Source organism: Wyeomyia smithii, chromosome 1 (genome assembly GCF_029784165.1).
Source record: "Wyeomyia smithii strain HCP4-BCI-WySm-NY-G18 chromosome 1, ASM2978416v1, whole genome shotgun sequence".
NCBI classification, from domain to species: Eukaryota; Metazoa; Arthropoda; class Insecta; order Diptera; family Culicidae; genus Wyeomyia; species Wyeomyia smithii.
In genome coordinates, this window is record NC_073694.1 from 26,450,713 (window position 1) to 26,467,536 (window position 16,824).

General features: G+C 37.4%; 1 protein-coding gene across 1 annotated transcript in view; it reads right to left on the reverse strand.

Annotated features, from left to right (window-relative positions):
• Nucleotides 1-16,824, reverse strand: part of LOC129718848 (uncharacterized) — a 230,310-nt gene that overhangs the window by 146,206 nt on the left and 67,280 nt on the right. The window contains exon 3 of the mRNA XM_055669996.1: nt 7,701-9,499. Coding sequence (XP_055525971.1) covers nt 7,701-8,887 — 1,187 coding nt within the window. The 5' untranslated portion in view covers nt 8,888-9,499. The remainder of the gene's footprint in view (nt 1-7,700; nt 9,500-16,824) is intronic.

A 16,824-nucleotide genomic window follows, 5' to 3' on the forward strand; every position in this document is an offset into this window, starting at 1 on the left:
ACAAAGCGTCTACACACGGCGGGCTTCGTTCACTCATCCTTCACTACTAACCCCCCCCCCCTTCCCCCTAACGTAACAATAAGTAACGCAGACTCAACCCCCCTCCCTCCCCTTCATGCGTTACGTAATTTGTGTACGACGTCTTACGAAAACGTTACGAAAAAGGTATATAATGTTTGAAGTCCTCAAAAAACATAAAAGTATTCCCAAAACGTTGAGAAAATGTTTCGAAAATAACTCCAAGAGGCTTGAGGAATTTAACTGAATGCTTAAAAAAATTTGAAAAAAGAATCCAAATTGTTTTGGTAATCTCGTTAAAATGTTTTAAAAATGTTCAAAAAATATTTCGAAAATGTTCAAAAGTGATTTGAAATTGGTTTGAAACTGTTTCATAAACGTTACGAGATCAGTTCGAAAATAGTTAATTCAAACTTGTGAAACTTTGTGTGTTGTTTAATAAATGATGGTTCTAAAAATGTCGGAAAATGTTTCACAAACGTTTCATGATCAATATTCGAAAATTCTTGAAATGATCACAAAATATTTCTAAATCTCTACATAATTGTTATGAAGTGTTCCAACAATGACTCCAAAATGTTTGTAAATACTTCTAAAACGTTTCAAGAATGTTGCAACAATGTCCCAATGAAAACTCAAATGTATAAATGTTTTAAAAATGATTTTAAATCGTTCTACAAATATCTTTAACATATTTGGAAAGGAAATCATGAATTGAATGTTCTACTTACGTTACAAAAATGTCCTGAATTTTTTGGAAAATTATTCCAGTGATGATTGTTAAATTATACAAACATATTCGAAAGCGTCAAAAACGTCTCTAAGTCGTCTCGAGGATGCTTCGAAAATGTCTCAGAATATCTCAAACATGTTTCTAAAATGTCTCTGGAATGCTCCACAAATGTTTCAAAAAAATTCACTAAAACCTCTGAAATATTTCTAAGGATGCAACAAAAGTCTTCAGAAATGGATTCCAAAATAATTGAAAAATCCCTCACAAATGCTCAGAAATGTTATAAAAAGGTTTCAAAAAAGTTTCAGAAACGTTACGGAAAAGTTTCATGAATTTCAAGTTTGTTTTTGAATGTTTCACGGATAATTATATCTCAAAGAAATGTATTAAAATCGTGTTTTCCCTAGAGATATATAGCGCGAAAAAACCGCATATATTTCAAAATCCACGTAAACTCTAAAATCCGCTGGATTAGGGAAACTCAACTGACACTCTGATTAAATGGTACAACGAATAAAAAATTGCCGCCTAAAAGCCACTTTTTCTGAGCAATAAAAATCACATAAAAAATGAAAAAATGTTCTCTAAAATGTATGAAAATATTTCAGATCTTGCCCAGAGTTTCATTGTGATTATCTCAACACTGGCCAAAAATATATACAAGTGTGGCTCAGAGAAATTTCAAAAATGTTTCAATATTGATGCTGTAAGGTTTTAAAAATATTCAGTAGTGTCTGTGGCTGTTGAAATATTTTTTATTTATTTATTTATTTATTTCGTCAAGCAAATGTAGACTACAGGTATAATAATGCAATGTTTACTTATATTCTATACATTATTTCCAGTAGTTAGTCGTTTTTTGATTTGATTTCTGCCAATAGTGATGTCGATATTTTCGCAGTGCTGATTATAGTGACGCATCATGCGATTTATTTGGCCATTTTTGAGTAGTTAGTTCTGTGAGAGCTTTCCGAAAATATTTTACGATTTCTTAATTGACGACTGGGTGCATAAAAATTTAGTTGCGATAATAATTTAAAAGATTGCACGCGTTGAGAAATAATGTTATTGATAAAGTAAAGCATTGAAAGTTCGCGGCGTTTTTTAAGTGCTTGTATGTCTATAAGCATGCAGCTTGCTTCATATGATGGTAAGGGAAATACTGTCCAATTTAGCTTACGAAGCGCGTACAAAAGAAATTGTTTTTGGAAAGATTCAATGCGTTTTTCATGTGTGGCAATATAGGGATTCCATACAATGCTACAATATTCCAGAATTGGTCGGACGTATGTAATATATAGTAATGTATAGTTTGATTGTGTATGGGTTTTGGAAATTATGGCCGAAGCGTTTTATAAAGCTCAGCATTCTATTTGCTTTGTTGATTATTGTGTTAAAATGTTCTATGAATGTAAGTTTGGAGTCTAAGACTACGCCTAGGTCCCTTACGATCTTGCATTTTTCAACTGGTTGGTTTCCTAGGAAAATGTCTGTTGGTGGTGTTACTGTTTTTCTGCTAAAGGCTATTGAATTACATTTTTTAATGTTGAGTTGAAAAAGACTTTTGTTGCACCAAGTGTAGAATACATTAATTTCATTCTGGAATATTTCGAAGTCTTCTGCATTGATTATTTCCATAAAGAGCTTCATGTCGTCAGCATATACAAGCACATGTATTGATTTAAGAAGAAAGGAAATGTCATTCACGTATAATATAAGAAGAAGAGGGCCCAGGTGAGAACCTTGAGGAACCCCGGAAGTTACTTCTATTGGGTTTGAAAAGGAATTTTGAAAGCGGACTATTTGTGTTCGTGTTGTTAAGTATGACTGCAGCCATTCCAAAACTTTTGTTTTCATTCCGTATTTTTCGAGCTTGAAGAGCTGTAAGTGGCTTTCTAGGAAGAAAGCCACTTTTTTAGAGATATTTTTTTTTTGAGATACGTATCAAGAGTGTTTTAATCAAATCTCAAAAATGTCTCAAAAATATTTCGCAAATCTTTCACAAATGCATCCAACATAATCCAAATTCCTAGATCCCAAATTCCTAAAAAGTCATTTAAGGGGTTATATACCTTTTTGGTCGAGAAAAATGAGGGAAGTTTGAATTTATTTTTAAGTGCATAGCACCATTATCATTGCACCAAAGAGGAATTTTTCTAAAAGTACATTTTATCAACAACAAAAAAATACGTTTGATTTTGAGGTATACTAATTATTACCGGAGTAGTGGCCGTTTCCCCGAAACGCTATTATTTGCAGAGGGTTGTGGAAAATGGGAATGTTTTCCCAAAAAATGCCTGTTTTTAACGCTAAAAATTGCATTAAAAATTTTCGGTAATACTACAAAAATATCTCATTCTTCTAGAATGTTTCAGAAATGTACGTGAGTCTGAAAAACATCTCTAAGATATTATTTTAACATTCCTTTAGAGTCGACTGTTTCGAAAATGCATTTAAATTGTTCCACGCAAGTCTCCGAAATGGTAAAACTTTTTTAGATAGAACTCAGAGAAATTTTGAAAATGCAGCAATGTTGATATTTTTAATAGTGTTTCAAAAATGTTACAAAACTGATTCAAAAATATTGAAAGAGGTTTTAAGAAAGTTTTATAGACGTTACAAAAATTGAAGAACGTTTCAAAAATGACTGTGGAATATCCCGAAAACATTTTGCATCAAACAAATTTGCAAAAAAATTGTACATTGTTTCCACAACATGTTTCGAAGAATCATATTAATAATGTTTCAGAAATAATCTTGAAAACAAGCAGGTTTCAAAAAAGTCTCAAAAACATGATGCGACTAACTCTTAAGTAGTACGAAAATGTTCATGAAAATGTCTCGAAAATATCTAATCATATTTTTAGAAAATTCAAGACGCCGTCTTTAATGTGTTTCACAAATGTCTTCAAAATGGTTAGTAGATTTTTCAGAAACATTTCTCATGTGGTTTAGAACTGTTCTATAAAAGTTTTAACAATGTTATTGACATGCCACAAAAACGGTTGCTAATATTTGAGAGAAGTTGCGACAAAGTTTCATGCGTCACGAAAGTGTTCCAAAGGTTTTAACTGTTATTTAAACGTTTCCTAAATGTTTAAAATATGTCCCGAATATGTTTCAACAAAAATGTCAACATATAGAAAAATGTAAATGTATAAAATGAGGCATACCGCTCAAAACCGTTTCAAAAGTAATTCATAAGGGGCCATCCGCACGGATAACTGCTCACCCCCCCCCCCTTCGCTGGACAACTGCTCATATAAATTCTAGAAAAATTTGTATGGACCGTGGACATTACACATCCCCCCCCCCCCCAAAGCTGTCTACGTGGTATGTGGATGGCCCCTAACTGTTTCACATAATTTCTCCGACATGTTAGGAAATACTCCAGAAATGATTCAGAAATGATTCAGAGATGTTCCAAAAATAATTCACAAGAAACGTTGCAAATATATCTGAAAAATGTTCTAAAAAAACTAACAAAAAAGTTTTAGAGATGTTTTGGAAATATTTTTACAATTTTTGTAAACATTTTGTAGTTAAAAAAAGTTTCAAAGGAGTTACAAGTTAGGAGTTAAAAATGTAAACACTTTATTGAAAAAAATCTACAACTTTTCAAAAATAATTCGTAAACATGTTTCAAAACTGTTGCAAAGGATTCCAAACATGTTTCAAAATGAGTTCAGAAAATATTTCAGAAGTGATTGCAAAGATGTTATAAAATGTTTCAGAATAAGACAATTTATTAACGTTTCAAAAATGTCACTGAAATGCATCAGAGATGTATCCGAATGCATTAATATTATTTGCAAAATGATTCCAAGTTTTTTGATGATCTCTCCTAAATATTCCTGAAACATTAAAAAAATCTTCCTTAAATGTTAAACACATTTCGTTGAAGCTGTTTAGAAAAATTAGCAAAACAATTCTTAAATATTTCACAAATATTCGAGAGATTTCTATAAACGTTACAAAAGTTTAAAAATATTCCTAAAGCGTTTCAATAATGTTACAATTGTAACTTAAAATCCTGTTGAAAATGCTTCACAAATGTCTGCATAACTAAATCTAAAATACTAGAATGATTTTGAGCTATTTCATGATTGCTTCTAATATGTTTCAAGAATGTTTTAGAAATGTTTCGCCACTAATTTGGACGTGTTAAACGTTTCAATAATGATTCAAAAATGTTTCAACAATATTTCAAAACATTCGCTTTCCTTTGCCTTTAGCGCAAATTTCTTGGCTGCTTACTTATTTTGTACCGTAATGAAAATTATTCGAATTATATTCAGACCATTTTTTAACCGTTTTGTAATCTATTTCGGACCATTTTTGGGACGTTTCTGAATCATTTAAAAGGTTTCTTAAACGTTAAATACAATTCAAATTGATTTTCAATGTGAAACTGTACTGAAACCTTAAATGGCCGACTACGAGCCGAGTTTTCCAAGGCACAAAATCGGTAAAAGTCAATGCATCATCTGTGAAAACGTTATTTTAATTTTGCTGTGGTGAAGCAAGCATTAATTAGCCTTGGCACCAGGGAGCGCATCTCCTATTTCCGAGTCTTGTGCTTTGGAAAATTCGAAGTGGTGGCTCGAAGTCGGCCATTTGTGGCTTCAATACAGTATCACCCCTAATGGTTATAAAAAAAAAAAATTTCAAAACGATACAAATTATTTCTAAATGATACAACAATGTTTCAAAATTACCTTACAAACATCTTAAAAAAGTGTTTAGGAATTATTTGAAATTGTTTCGAAAAAATTTTAAATATATTTAGCAATAGATTTAGAAATATTTCAAAAATAGATCAACCAAATATGATCAGGAATAGTTTGGCAAATATATAAAATGTTGCGAAGTAATGCTACAAAACTAAATCAAACATTTTTCCAAAAAAATTTCCAAGCGCTATAGAAATGTTCAGAAAGTTTTGATGTTCTTCATGATTGCTTCAAATATGTTTCAAAAATATCTCGAAAATTTTACACCAACGTTCCTTAAATGTCTCAAAAATGTTTCGAAAATGTTCAAATAATCTTGAAATAATTTAAACATGTTTCAAAAAGGTTTCAAAAGAGTTTCAAAACGGGACATAAGTAAATTCAATATATTACGAATATATCACAAAAAACACCTCAAAAGTACCTCAACAAGTTTAAAAAACGTCACTGAAACTGGAATATTTAACACATTTTTAAGAAATGTTTTCTAAGTGATTTAGAACTGTTTTTAAAATGTTTTCACAATCGTATAGAGATGATACAAAGACAATCAGTAATAGGGCAGCGAACGGCTTCGGCAAGTTTTCTGCAGCATCCTTATGCTTCAAAAATGTATTAAAACGATTTTATGTTGTTTATTTCAAAAATGATTTAGAGATGTTCCGAAAATGTCAGATCCCGAAACAAATATCTTTCAGAAATGTTCCAAGAATTATTCAAACAAAAATGTTTCGAAGGCGCTACAAAACGACTCTAAATTGTATCACAAATTTCTCTAATATTTTAAAACTGCTTGAGAAATGAGAGAACTAAAGATGTTGCGAAAATGATTCGGAAAGGTTACAAAATTAATTCGTATCATTCAAAAAGTGAGCGAAAAAGTTTCTGAGGCGATACAAAAATGTTTTAAAACTATTTCGAGTATTCTCGAAAATGTCAATATGTTGTTGACATGTTTTTGTTCTTGACATGTTTCTAAGATGTCTGCAAAATGTTTCAAAAATGTTCTAAATTTCCAAACCTTTCTAAAATGTCTCAAAATGCTTCAAAAATAAATTAGAGATGTTCAGAATGTTTTTAATATGTTTTAAAAATGTTTCACAAATAATTCGAAAAAAGGTTTCAAGACGTTACAAAACGATTCGAAATTGTGTCAAATATTTCTCTAAAATGTTCAAAAATACTAAAACAATAGAGATGCTCAAAAGATGTTTTGAAACAGATTAAAATATATTTTAAAAATGTTTCAAGAGTAATTCGCAATAAATTTATTTACATTACAAAACAACAAAAAAATGTTTCGAAAATGTTCCAAAAATATCTCATAAATTTTTTAAACATGTCGCTGTAATACTAATATACTTTGAAACTGTTTCACGGATTTCTCTGAATTTTTTTACAAACAATTCCGAAATATTTCGAAAAATCTATAATTCCAGCCCAATACACAAATGTTACGAAACGATCCTAGAAACACTTAAAAAAATTCTCAAACATGTTGCTGCAATACCAACGATAAGTTTTAAGAGTGTGTTACAAATTTCCCTGAAATATTTCACAAGAATTTTATATTTTAAATATTTCGAAAATTCTCCGAAGATGTTTCACAAAAATTAAATCTATTTTTATTATTCATTGATTTACATCTTATGTTTCAGTGAGTTAAATTTTCCAACTTCAGAGCTCCAGCATTATTTTCTTGTTTTATATTTAACAGTCAAAAGTTGCTCTAAGCTAAACCTTTTAAGCAACAAACCATTTTCGAGCGCAAAGAAAAAACGAAAAGTTCACTTCACAATTTTTTTTGCTCAAAGCAAACATGTGACCTATAACAGAAAGCCTCCAGAAGTGATGCCAAATTTGCGGTCCGGCAGCCTTCGGGCCGGAAAATTTGATTTCACACCGTGGAAAATATGACCACACATATGACATAGCGGCCTCACGCTCTTCTTCGTCGGCTCTTTGCTGGTTGGTGTCCTAATTTTGCTCCAACACAACCGAGCTATAAATAAGCCAGTCCGGCAGCGATCATGCCGATGACTGCCTTCCGCGTGGTGCTGCTGCTACTGGCCGATTGATGCACTATATAATGGAAACACCCTGGCAGCTGTCCAAACCAGTGTGGCATAGAGAGCAAACGAAATAGAAGAAAAAAACAAACGGCCAAACGTCCACCACGAGTATAGTTCGAGGAAAAAATCCGACCAAGGACTCACCTTTTGAGCGTCACATTCTTGCTGCCGCCAAGCTTGTTCATCTTGACCTTCTTTCCGCCGGCGCCGGACCCATCAGTGCCAGCACCCCCGCCATTACTGGTGGCGGTCTGTTCCGAGTCGGCATCGCTGGTATCCACGATGATGCCACTGCTCGGTGTTTCCACCGAGGATTGCTGCTGGGGTCCTGTCTGCTGCTGTTGCTGCTGCTGATTACCGTTAATTCCGTTTAGATTCCTGGTTACACTTGCACTGGCACTCATTTTGCCACCGTTGATCGTTTGCTGTAACTGCTTCTGCTGCTGCTGTTGTTGTTGTTGTGTATTTTTGCGATTGTTGGCCGCGACCAAATCGAATCCTTCATGGGCACTTCCGTCTTCCTCTTCATCTTCATCACAGTTATTCACCGCACTGTAACCATTGTGGCTGCTACTGATGGCCACCTTGAGAGGTCCCCCGTACTGGTCACCAACACCACCAGTGCTGCCATTCAGAGCACCGCTATTTCCTCCCAGCCCGCACACAACAGTGCCATTCTTCTGCGAGGTATTCTTCAGTACACTCGCGAGCTTTACACTCACATTCCCGTTCCCGTTATCCAGGATGAGATTGTTGAAATTTTTATCACTTTTAACGCTCTTAGAATTACCACCACCTCCAACACCACCGCCACCACCACCACCGCCGAGTAAACTGGTGTGTTCGTCACTCAAATCTTCGACCCCACTAGAGGAACCATTCCGATTGGGGCGACCAACGGCAGCCGCTGCACTGTCCCCAATGCGTTTTCCGAATCGCTTTCTACTGACACCACCGCCACCACCGTTTTCCTCGGCTGTCAATCCGTTGCCACCGACAGTACCACCCCCACCAACCAGATGATAGCGATGATTTGTTTTGATGGCTGATTTGATTACTTTTCCGGAAGTCGTTCCCTGGGACTGGGAGCGACTGCTTAGCTGCTGGCTAGCGAACAACACTGCCGATTTGGACGAAACTTCCGGACGGATTCCGGTTCCGGCCTGTCCACCGTTCGAAGCTGGGACACTGCCACCTCCGCCTGCACTGGTGGAAGAGGATTTCGGGGTTGTATTGTTCAGATTCAAGCTTAAATTCCGCGCCGCAGCAGCAGCACTGGCCGCCGTCACTGAGGGCGATTTTTCCTCAACTGGTAGCATATAGGAGAGCATTTTCTGGTTGCTTGTACTTCTGGGGGAGGAGAGCGATAAAATGCCCGCGTACCTCGCACACTCGGTGCCACTTGGCGGAAGCGGGTCTTTCCGCGTTTTGCCGCGTACTCGTACTGGCAGATGCACTAGGCTTCGGCAATCGGTGGCAGCTGCTAGTAGAACTCGGGGTGCACTACGCGCAATTGCACAAATGCAGTACTCTCCTGCTCACTCTATCCACTCGCTCCCGCTCTCGCTCTGGTTGTTCTAGTTTCCACTCTCTGGTTTCACTCTCTTCACCGTCAGCAATAATCTACTTCTTCTCGAGCGCGCTAAACGTTGCGTTGCTTCCGAAACAAAACTGTCTTCGAAAAAAAAATCCTAGAATCTTCGCGGTTAACACACTGAAGCTTCCAGTCCTTGAAGGAAAAATTTTCACTTGGTTGACCTTGCTCGAGACTGTGGCGCAACTGCACTGACCCGCAGCGGGTACCAATCTTTGAGGTAGGCCTTCCAGGCCAGGGAAAAGACGATTAGGTCATCCTTGAGGTATGACGTCTTACTTTAACTTCTTCTTCTGTTGATGATGACGCTAATAATGTTTGCGTTGCTGCAACAGCAGCCATGATTTCACTGAAACAAGATGAAAACAAATAGAAAAAAAGTATGTTAGAAAATCCCTCGCGAACTGTAGTATACATTATGGCTAAAAAGGGGGAGCAGGAGGAGGAGGCTCCAAACAGGACACACCGAGGCAGGAAACTGTATCGATTTTTCTACGCTGACGCGGTGCAGGAGTATGAGCAAAGCAAAATTTTCCCAGTAACAAACCCCCTCGCCATCTTCAAACGGGGCTACAGGAAACGGAAGGGTTGAAATGACGTGGAATGTAAAGTCTTCCTTCCAAGCTCTAGAAGAGCGGGTTCGCGCTCTCTTGTCGTTTAATATTTGTAAACATTACGAAGGCAGGCGCACACACGAGAGATTCACACAGTGGGCGAACGCGGGATTCCTAACCTACATTTAACGGATGCGGAGTTCACGGATTGAGAAAAGATTAATTTCGGTGGGGGATGTGGGATGAGTGGTGTGATGGTAGAAAAAGTTTAAAGGGTGGGTTTTCAACGTGAAATGGTGCTCCTAGTCATTTGACGATTAATTGTCATCATGCTGAAAACTTTTTAAATAGAATCTGAGAATTTTCACAGTTCATGAATAGTATTGGAACTTAATGGAAAAAAATCATGGAAAAGTTATGGAAGTTTATAAAGTGAATTATGAAAAAATCAGGAATTAGAAAATGCTCAAAAAAAATCAGAAATTCATTAAATGGGGATGCAAAACTGCAACAAGAGATAGTTTTATGTAACATAACATATAAAAGCGAATGAGGGTTTTTCTTCTAATCATGAAATAAAATTAATGTCATAATTCAAGAAAATACCTGACTGCTGAACTATATTTTCCGTAGGTTCTACTATAATATTTTTCAGTTTATTGAATTTTGTATCTTCATTGCTACATTTAAGGAAATTAAGAATCTTAACAAAATTTGTCGAAAAAATCATTTCAAACGAAGTCAAAAAAAATAACTAAAAAGCTATGAAACCAAAGAAGTCATGGAATCATGGAATCTTAGTGCAGAACGACCATGAAGTTAAAGGTGTGTTCAACGTTTTATATGTAACATTTTAATCATGTATAGCGATGGAAAAGTCGACACATATGTTAAAGGCTTCAAACATCATTCGAATTCCATACTTTATTAGATTTCATTCGAAGTTTGAGTCAAAGCGGTATATAAAATTACGACTGAAATTATTTTCGACTTAAATTGATTTGATACAACAGGTTTTTGGTATTAAAGCTGGGATCATAGTTTGGCCTTTTCCGGCCTTTAGAAGGGGTTTTCGGCCATTCTGAGCTCAATTTGATATCATTTTCTATTTTGGCCTTTTCTGGCCTTTAAAAGTAGTTTTTGGCGATTTTGAGCCGAATTTGGGATCATTTTCTATTTTGGCCTTTTCTGACCTGTAGAAGGGTTTTTCGGCCATTCTGAGCCCAATTTGGGATCATTTTCTATTTCGGCCTTTTCTGGCCTTTAGAGAGGGTTTTTCGGCCATTCTGAGCTTAATTTGAGATCATTTACTATTTTGGCCTTTAGAAGGAGTTTTCGGCCAATCTGAGCTCAATTTGGGATCACTTTCTTATATGGCCTTTTCTGGCCTTTAGAAAGGGTTTTCGGCCATTCTGGACTTAATTTAAGATCATTTTCTATTTTGGTCTTTTCTGGCCTTTAGAAGAGGTTTTTGGCGATTCTAAGCTTAATTTGGGATCATTTTCTACTCTGGCCTTTTCTGGCCTTTAGAAAGGGTTTTCGGCCATTCTGGGCTTAATTTGGGATCATTTTCTATTTTGGCCTTTTCTGGCCTTTAGAAAGGGCTTTCGGCCATTCTGGGCTTAATTTGGAATCATTTTCTATTTTGGCCTTTTCTGGCCTTTAGAAAGGGTTTTCGGCCAATCTGAGCTTAATTTGGGATCATTTTCTATTTTGGCCTTTTCCAGCCTGCAGAAGGGATTTTCAGCCATTCTGAGCTAAATTTGGGATCATTTTCTATTTCGGCCTTTCCCGGCCTTTAAAAGGGGTTTTCGGCCATTCTGAGCTCAATTTGGGATCATTTTCTATTTTGGCCTTTTCTGACCTTTAGAAGGGGTTTTCGGCCATTCTGGGCTCAATTTGGGATCATTTTCTGTTTCGGCCTATTCTGGCCTTTAGAAGGGGTTTTCGGTCATTCTGAGCTCAATTTGGGATCATTTTCTATTCCGGCCTTTTCCAGCCTTCAGGAGGGGTTTTCGGCCACTCTGATCTTAATTTGGTATCATTTTCTATTTTGGCCTTTTCCGACCTTTAGAAGAGATTTTCGGCCATTCTGAGCTCAATTTGAGATCGTTTTCTATTTCGGCCTTTTCCGGCCTTTAGAAGAGATTTTCGGCCATTCTGAGCTTAATTTGGGATCATTTTCTATTTTGGCCTTTTCCGGCCTTTAGAAGGGGTTTCCGGACATTCTGAGCTCAATTTGGGATCGTATTCTATTTTGGCCTTTTCCGGCCTTTAGAAGGGATTTTCGGCCATTCTGAGCTTAATTTGGGATCATTTTCTATTTTGGCCTTTTCCGGCCTTTAGAAGAGATTTTCGGCCATTCTGAGCTCAATTTGAGATCGTTTTCTATTTCGGCCTTTTCCGGCCTTCAGAAACGGTTTTCGGCCACTCTGAGCTTAATTTGGTATCATTTTCTATTTTGGCCTTTTCTGGCCTCTAGAAGGGGTTTTTGGCCATTCTGAGCTCAATTTGGGATCATTTTCTGTTTCGGCCTTTTATGATCTTTAGAAGGGGTTGTCGGCTATTCTGAGCTTAATTCAGGATCATTTCCTACTTCGCCCTTTTCCCACCTTTAGAAGGGGTTTTCGGCTATTCTGAGCTAAATTTAGGATCATTTCCTATTTCGACTTTTTCTGGCCTTTAGAAATAGTTTTTGGCTATTCTGAGCTTAATTTGGGATCATTTTCTATTTTGGCCTTTTCTGACCTGCAGAAGGGACTTTCAGCCATTCGAGCGCAATTTGGGATCATTTTCTATTTTGGCCTTTTCTGGCCTGCAGAAGGGATTTTCAGCCATCCTGAGCTTAATTTGGGATCATTTTCTTTTTCGGCCTTTTCCGGCCTTTAGAAGTGATTTTTGGCAATTCTGAGCTCAATTTGGGATAAAATTCTATTTTGACATTTTTGGGCCTTTATAAGGGGTTTTCGGCCATTCTGAGCTTAATTTGGGAACATTTTCTATTTTGGCCTTTTCTGGCCTGCAGAAGGGATTTTCAGCCATCCTGAGCTTAATTTGGGATCATTCTCTTTTTCGGCCTTTAGAAGGAGTTTTTGACTATTCTGAGCTTAATTTGGAATCATTTTCTATTTTGACTTTTTCTGGCTTTTAAAAGGGGTTTTTGGCGATTCTGAGCTCAATTTGGGATCATTTTCTATTTCGGCCTTTTGGGGCCTTCAGAAGGGGTTTTTGACGATTCTGAGCTCAATTTGGGATCATTTTCTATTTTGGCATTTCCGGCCTTTAGAAGGGGTTTTCGGACATTCTGAGCTTAATTTGGGATCATTTTCCATTTCGGCTTTTTCCGGCCTTCAGAAGGGGTTTTTGGCCATTCTGAGTTCAATTTGCGATCATTTTCTTTTTTGGCCTGTCTGGCCTTTAGAAGGAGTTTTTGGCTATTCTGAGCGTAATTTGGGATCATTTTTTATTTTTGCCTTTTCTGGCCTTTAGAAGAGGTTTTTGACTATTCTGAGCTTAATTTGGGATCATTTTCTATTTTGACTTTTTCTGGCTTTTAGAAGGGGTTTTTGGCCATTCTGAGCTCAATTTCGGATCATTTTCTTTTTTGGCCTTTTCTGGCCTTTAGAAGGGATTTTCGCCCATTCTGAGCTCAATTTGGGATCATTTTCTATTTCGGCCTTTTCCGGCCCTTAGAAGGGGTTTTTGGCGATTCTGAGCTCAATTTGGGATCATTTTATATTTCGGCCTTTTGGGGCCTTCAGAAGGGGTTTTTGACGATTCTGAGCTAAATTTGGGATCATTTTCTATTTTAGCATTTCCGGCCTTCAAAAGGGGTTTTCGGACATTCTGAGCTTAATTTGGGATCGTTTTCCATTTCGGCCTTTTCCGGCCTTCAGAAGGGGTTTTTGGCCATTCCGAGCTCAATTTGGGATCATTTTCTGTTTCGGCCTTTTCTTGCCTTCAGAAGGGGTTTTCGGTCATTCTGAGTTCAATTTGGGATCATTTTCTATTTTGGCCATTTTCGGCCTTTAGAAGGGATTTTCGGCCAATCTGAGCTTAATTTGGGATCATTTTCTGTTTCGGCCTTTTCCGACCTTTAGAAGGGGTTTTTGGCCATTCTGAGCTCAATTTGGGATCATTTTCTGTTTCGGCCTATTCCGACCTTTATAAGGGGTTTTCGGACATTCTGAGCTTAATTTGGGATCGTTTTCTATTTCGGCCTTTTCCGGTCTTCAGAAGGGGTTTTTGGCCATTCTGAGCTCGATTTGGGATTATTTTATATTTTGGCCTTATCCAGCCTTTAGAAGGGGTTTTCGGACATTCTGAGCTTAATTTGGGATCGTTTTCTATTTTGGCCTTTTCCAGCCTTTAGAAGGGGTTTTTGGCGATTCTGAGCTCAATTTGGGATCATTTTCTATTTTAGCCATTTCCGGCCTTTTGAAGGGGTTTTCGGACATTGTGAGCATAATTCGGGATCATTTTCTATTTTAGCCTTTTCTGGCCTCTAAAACGGATTTTCGGCCATTCTGAGCTCTATTTGGGATCATTTTCTATTTTGGCCTTTTCTGGTCTTTAGAAGGGGTTTTTCGCCATTCTGAGCTCAATTTGGGATCGTTTTCTGTTTCGGCCTTTTCCGACCTTTAGAAGGGGTTTTCGGACATTCTGAGCTTAATTTGGGATCGTTTTCTATTTTGGCCTATTCCGGCCTTCAGAAGGGGTTTTTGGCCATTCTGAGCTCAATTTGGGATTATTTTCAATTTTGGCCTTTTCCAGCCTTTAGAAGGGGTTTTCGGACATTCTGAGCTTAATTTGGGATCATTTTCTCTTTTGGCCTTTTCCGGCCTTTAGAAGGGATTTTCGGCCATTCTGAGCTTAATTTGGGATCATTTTCTCTTTTGGCCTTTTCCGGCCTTTAGAAGGGATTTTCGGCCATTCTGAGCCTAATTTGGGATCATTTTCTATTTTGGCCCTTTCCGGCCTTTAGAAGGGTTTTTGACCATTCTGAGCTGAATTTGGGATCATTTTCTGTTTCGGCCTTTTCCGACCTTTAGAAGGGGTTTTCGGACATTCTGAGCTAAATTTGGGATCGTTTTCTATTTTGGCCTTTTCTGGCCTTTAGAAGGGGTTTTTGGCCATTCTGAGCTCAATTTGGGATCATTTTCTGTTTCGGCCTTTTCCGGTCTTCAGAAGGGGTTTTTGGCCACTCTGAGCTAAATTTGAGATCATTTTCTATTTTGTCCTTTTCTGGCCTTTAGAAGGGGTTTTCGGCTATTCTGAGCCTAATTCAGGATCATTTCCTATTTCGGCCTTTTCCGACCTTTAGAAGGGGTTTTCGGCTATTCTGAGCTAAATTTAGGATAATTTCCAATTTCGGCCTTTTCTAGCCTCAAGAAGGGGTTTTTGGCCATTCTGAGCTTAATTTAGGATCACTTTCTATTTCGGTCTTTTCTTTATTTGGGATCATTTTCTATTTTGGCCTTAAAAGAGGTTTTTGGCGATTCTGAGCTTAATTTGGGATCATTTTCTATTTCGGCCTTTTCTGGCCTTTAGAAGAGGTTTTTGGCCATTCTAAGCTTAATATTGGATCGTTTTCTATTTCGGCCTTTTCTGGCCTTTAGAAGGGGTTTTTGGCGATTCTGAGCTTAATTTGGGATCATTTTCTATTTCGGCCTTTTCTGGCCTTTAGAAGAGGTTTTTGGCCATTCTAAGCTTAATATTGGATCGTTTTCTATTTCGGTCTTTTCTTTATTTGGGATCATTTTCTATTTTGGCCTTAAAAGAGGTTTTTGGCGATTCTGAGCTTAATTTGGGATCATTTTCTATTTCGGCCTTTTCTGGCCTTTAGAAGAGGTTTTTGGCCATTCTAAGCTTAATATTGGATCGTTTTCTATTTCGGCCTTTTCTGGCCTTTAGAAGGGGTTTTTGGCGATTCTGAGCTTAATTTGGGATCATTTTCTATTTCGGCCTTTTCTGGCCTTTAGAAGAGGTTTTTGGCCATTCTAAGCTTAATATTGGATCGTTTTCTATTTCGGCCTTTTCTGGCCTTTAGAAGGGGTTTTTCGGCCATTCTGAGCTTAATTTGGGATCATTTTCTATTTTGGCCTTTTCTGACCTTTAGAAGGGGTTTTTGGCCATTCTGAGCTCAATTTGGGATCATTTTCTATTTCGGCCTTTTCCGGCCTTCAGAAGGGGTTTTCGGCCACTCTGAGCTTAATTTGGTATCATTTTCTATTTTGGCCTTTTCTGGCCTCTAGAAGGGGTTTTTGGCCATTCTGAGCTCAATTTGGGATCATATTCTGTTTCGGCCTTTTCCGACCTTTAGAAGGAGTTTTCGGACATTCTGAGCTTAATTTGGGATCATTCTCTATTCTGGCCTTTTCCGGCCTTAAGAAGGGTTTTTGACCATTCTGAGCTCAATTTGGGATCATTTTCTGTTTCGGTCTTTTCTGGCCTTTAGAAGGGGTTTTTGGCGATTCTGAGCTTAATTCGGGATCATTTTCTATTTTGGCCTTTTCTGACCTTTAGAAGGGGTTTTTGGCGATTCTGAGCTCAATATGGGATCATTTTCTATTTTGGCCTTTTCCGGCCTTTAGAAGGGTTTTTCGGCCATTCTGAGCTCAATTTGGGATCATTTTCTATTTTGGCCTTTTCTGATCTTTAGAAGGGGTTTTTAGCCATTCTGAGCTCAATTTCTATTTTGTTCTTTTCTTGCCTATAGAAGGGATTTTCGGCCATTCTAAGCTTAATTTGGGATCATTTTCTATTCTGGCCTTTTCCGGCCTTTAGAAGGGGTTTTTGGCCATTCTGAGCTCAATTTGGGATCATTTTATATTTCGGCCTTTTCCGGCCTTCAGAAGGGGTTTTTGGCCACTCTGAGCTAAATTTGGTATCATTTTCTATTTTTGCCTTTTCTGGCCTTTAGAAGGGGTTTTTGGCCATTCTGAGCTCAATTTGGGATCATTTTCTGTTTCGGCCTTTTCCGACCTTTAGAAGGGGTTTTCGGACATTCTGAGCTTAATTCGGGATCATTTTCTATTTTAGCCTTTTCTGGCCTTTAGAAAGGATTTTCGGCCATTCTGAGCTCTATTTGGGATCATTTTCTATTTTGTCCTTTTCTGGC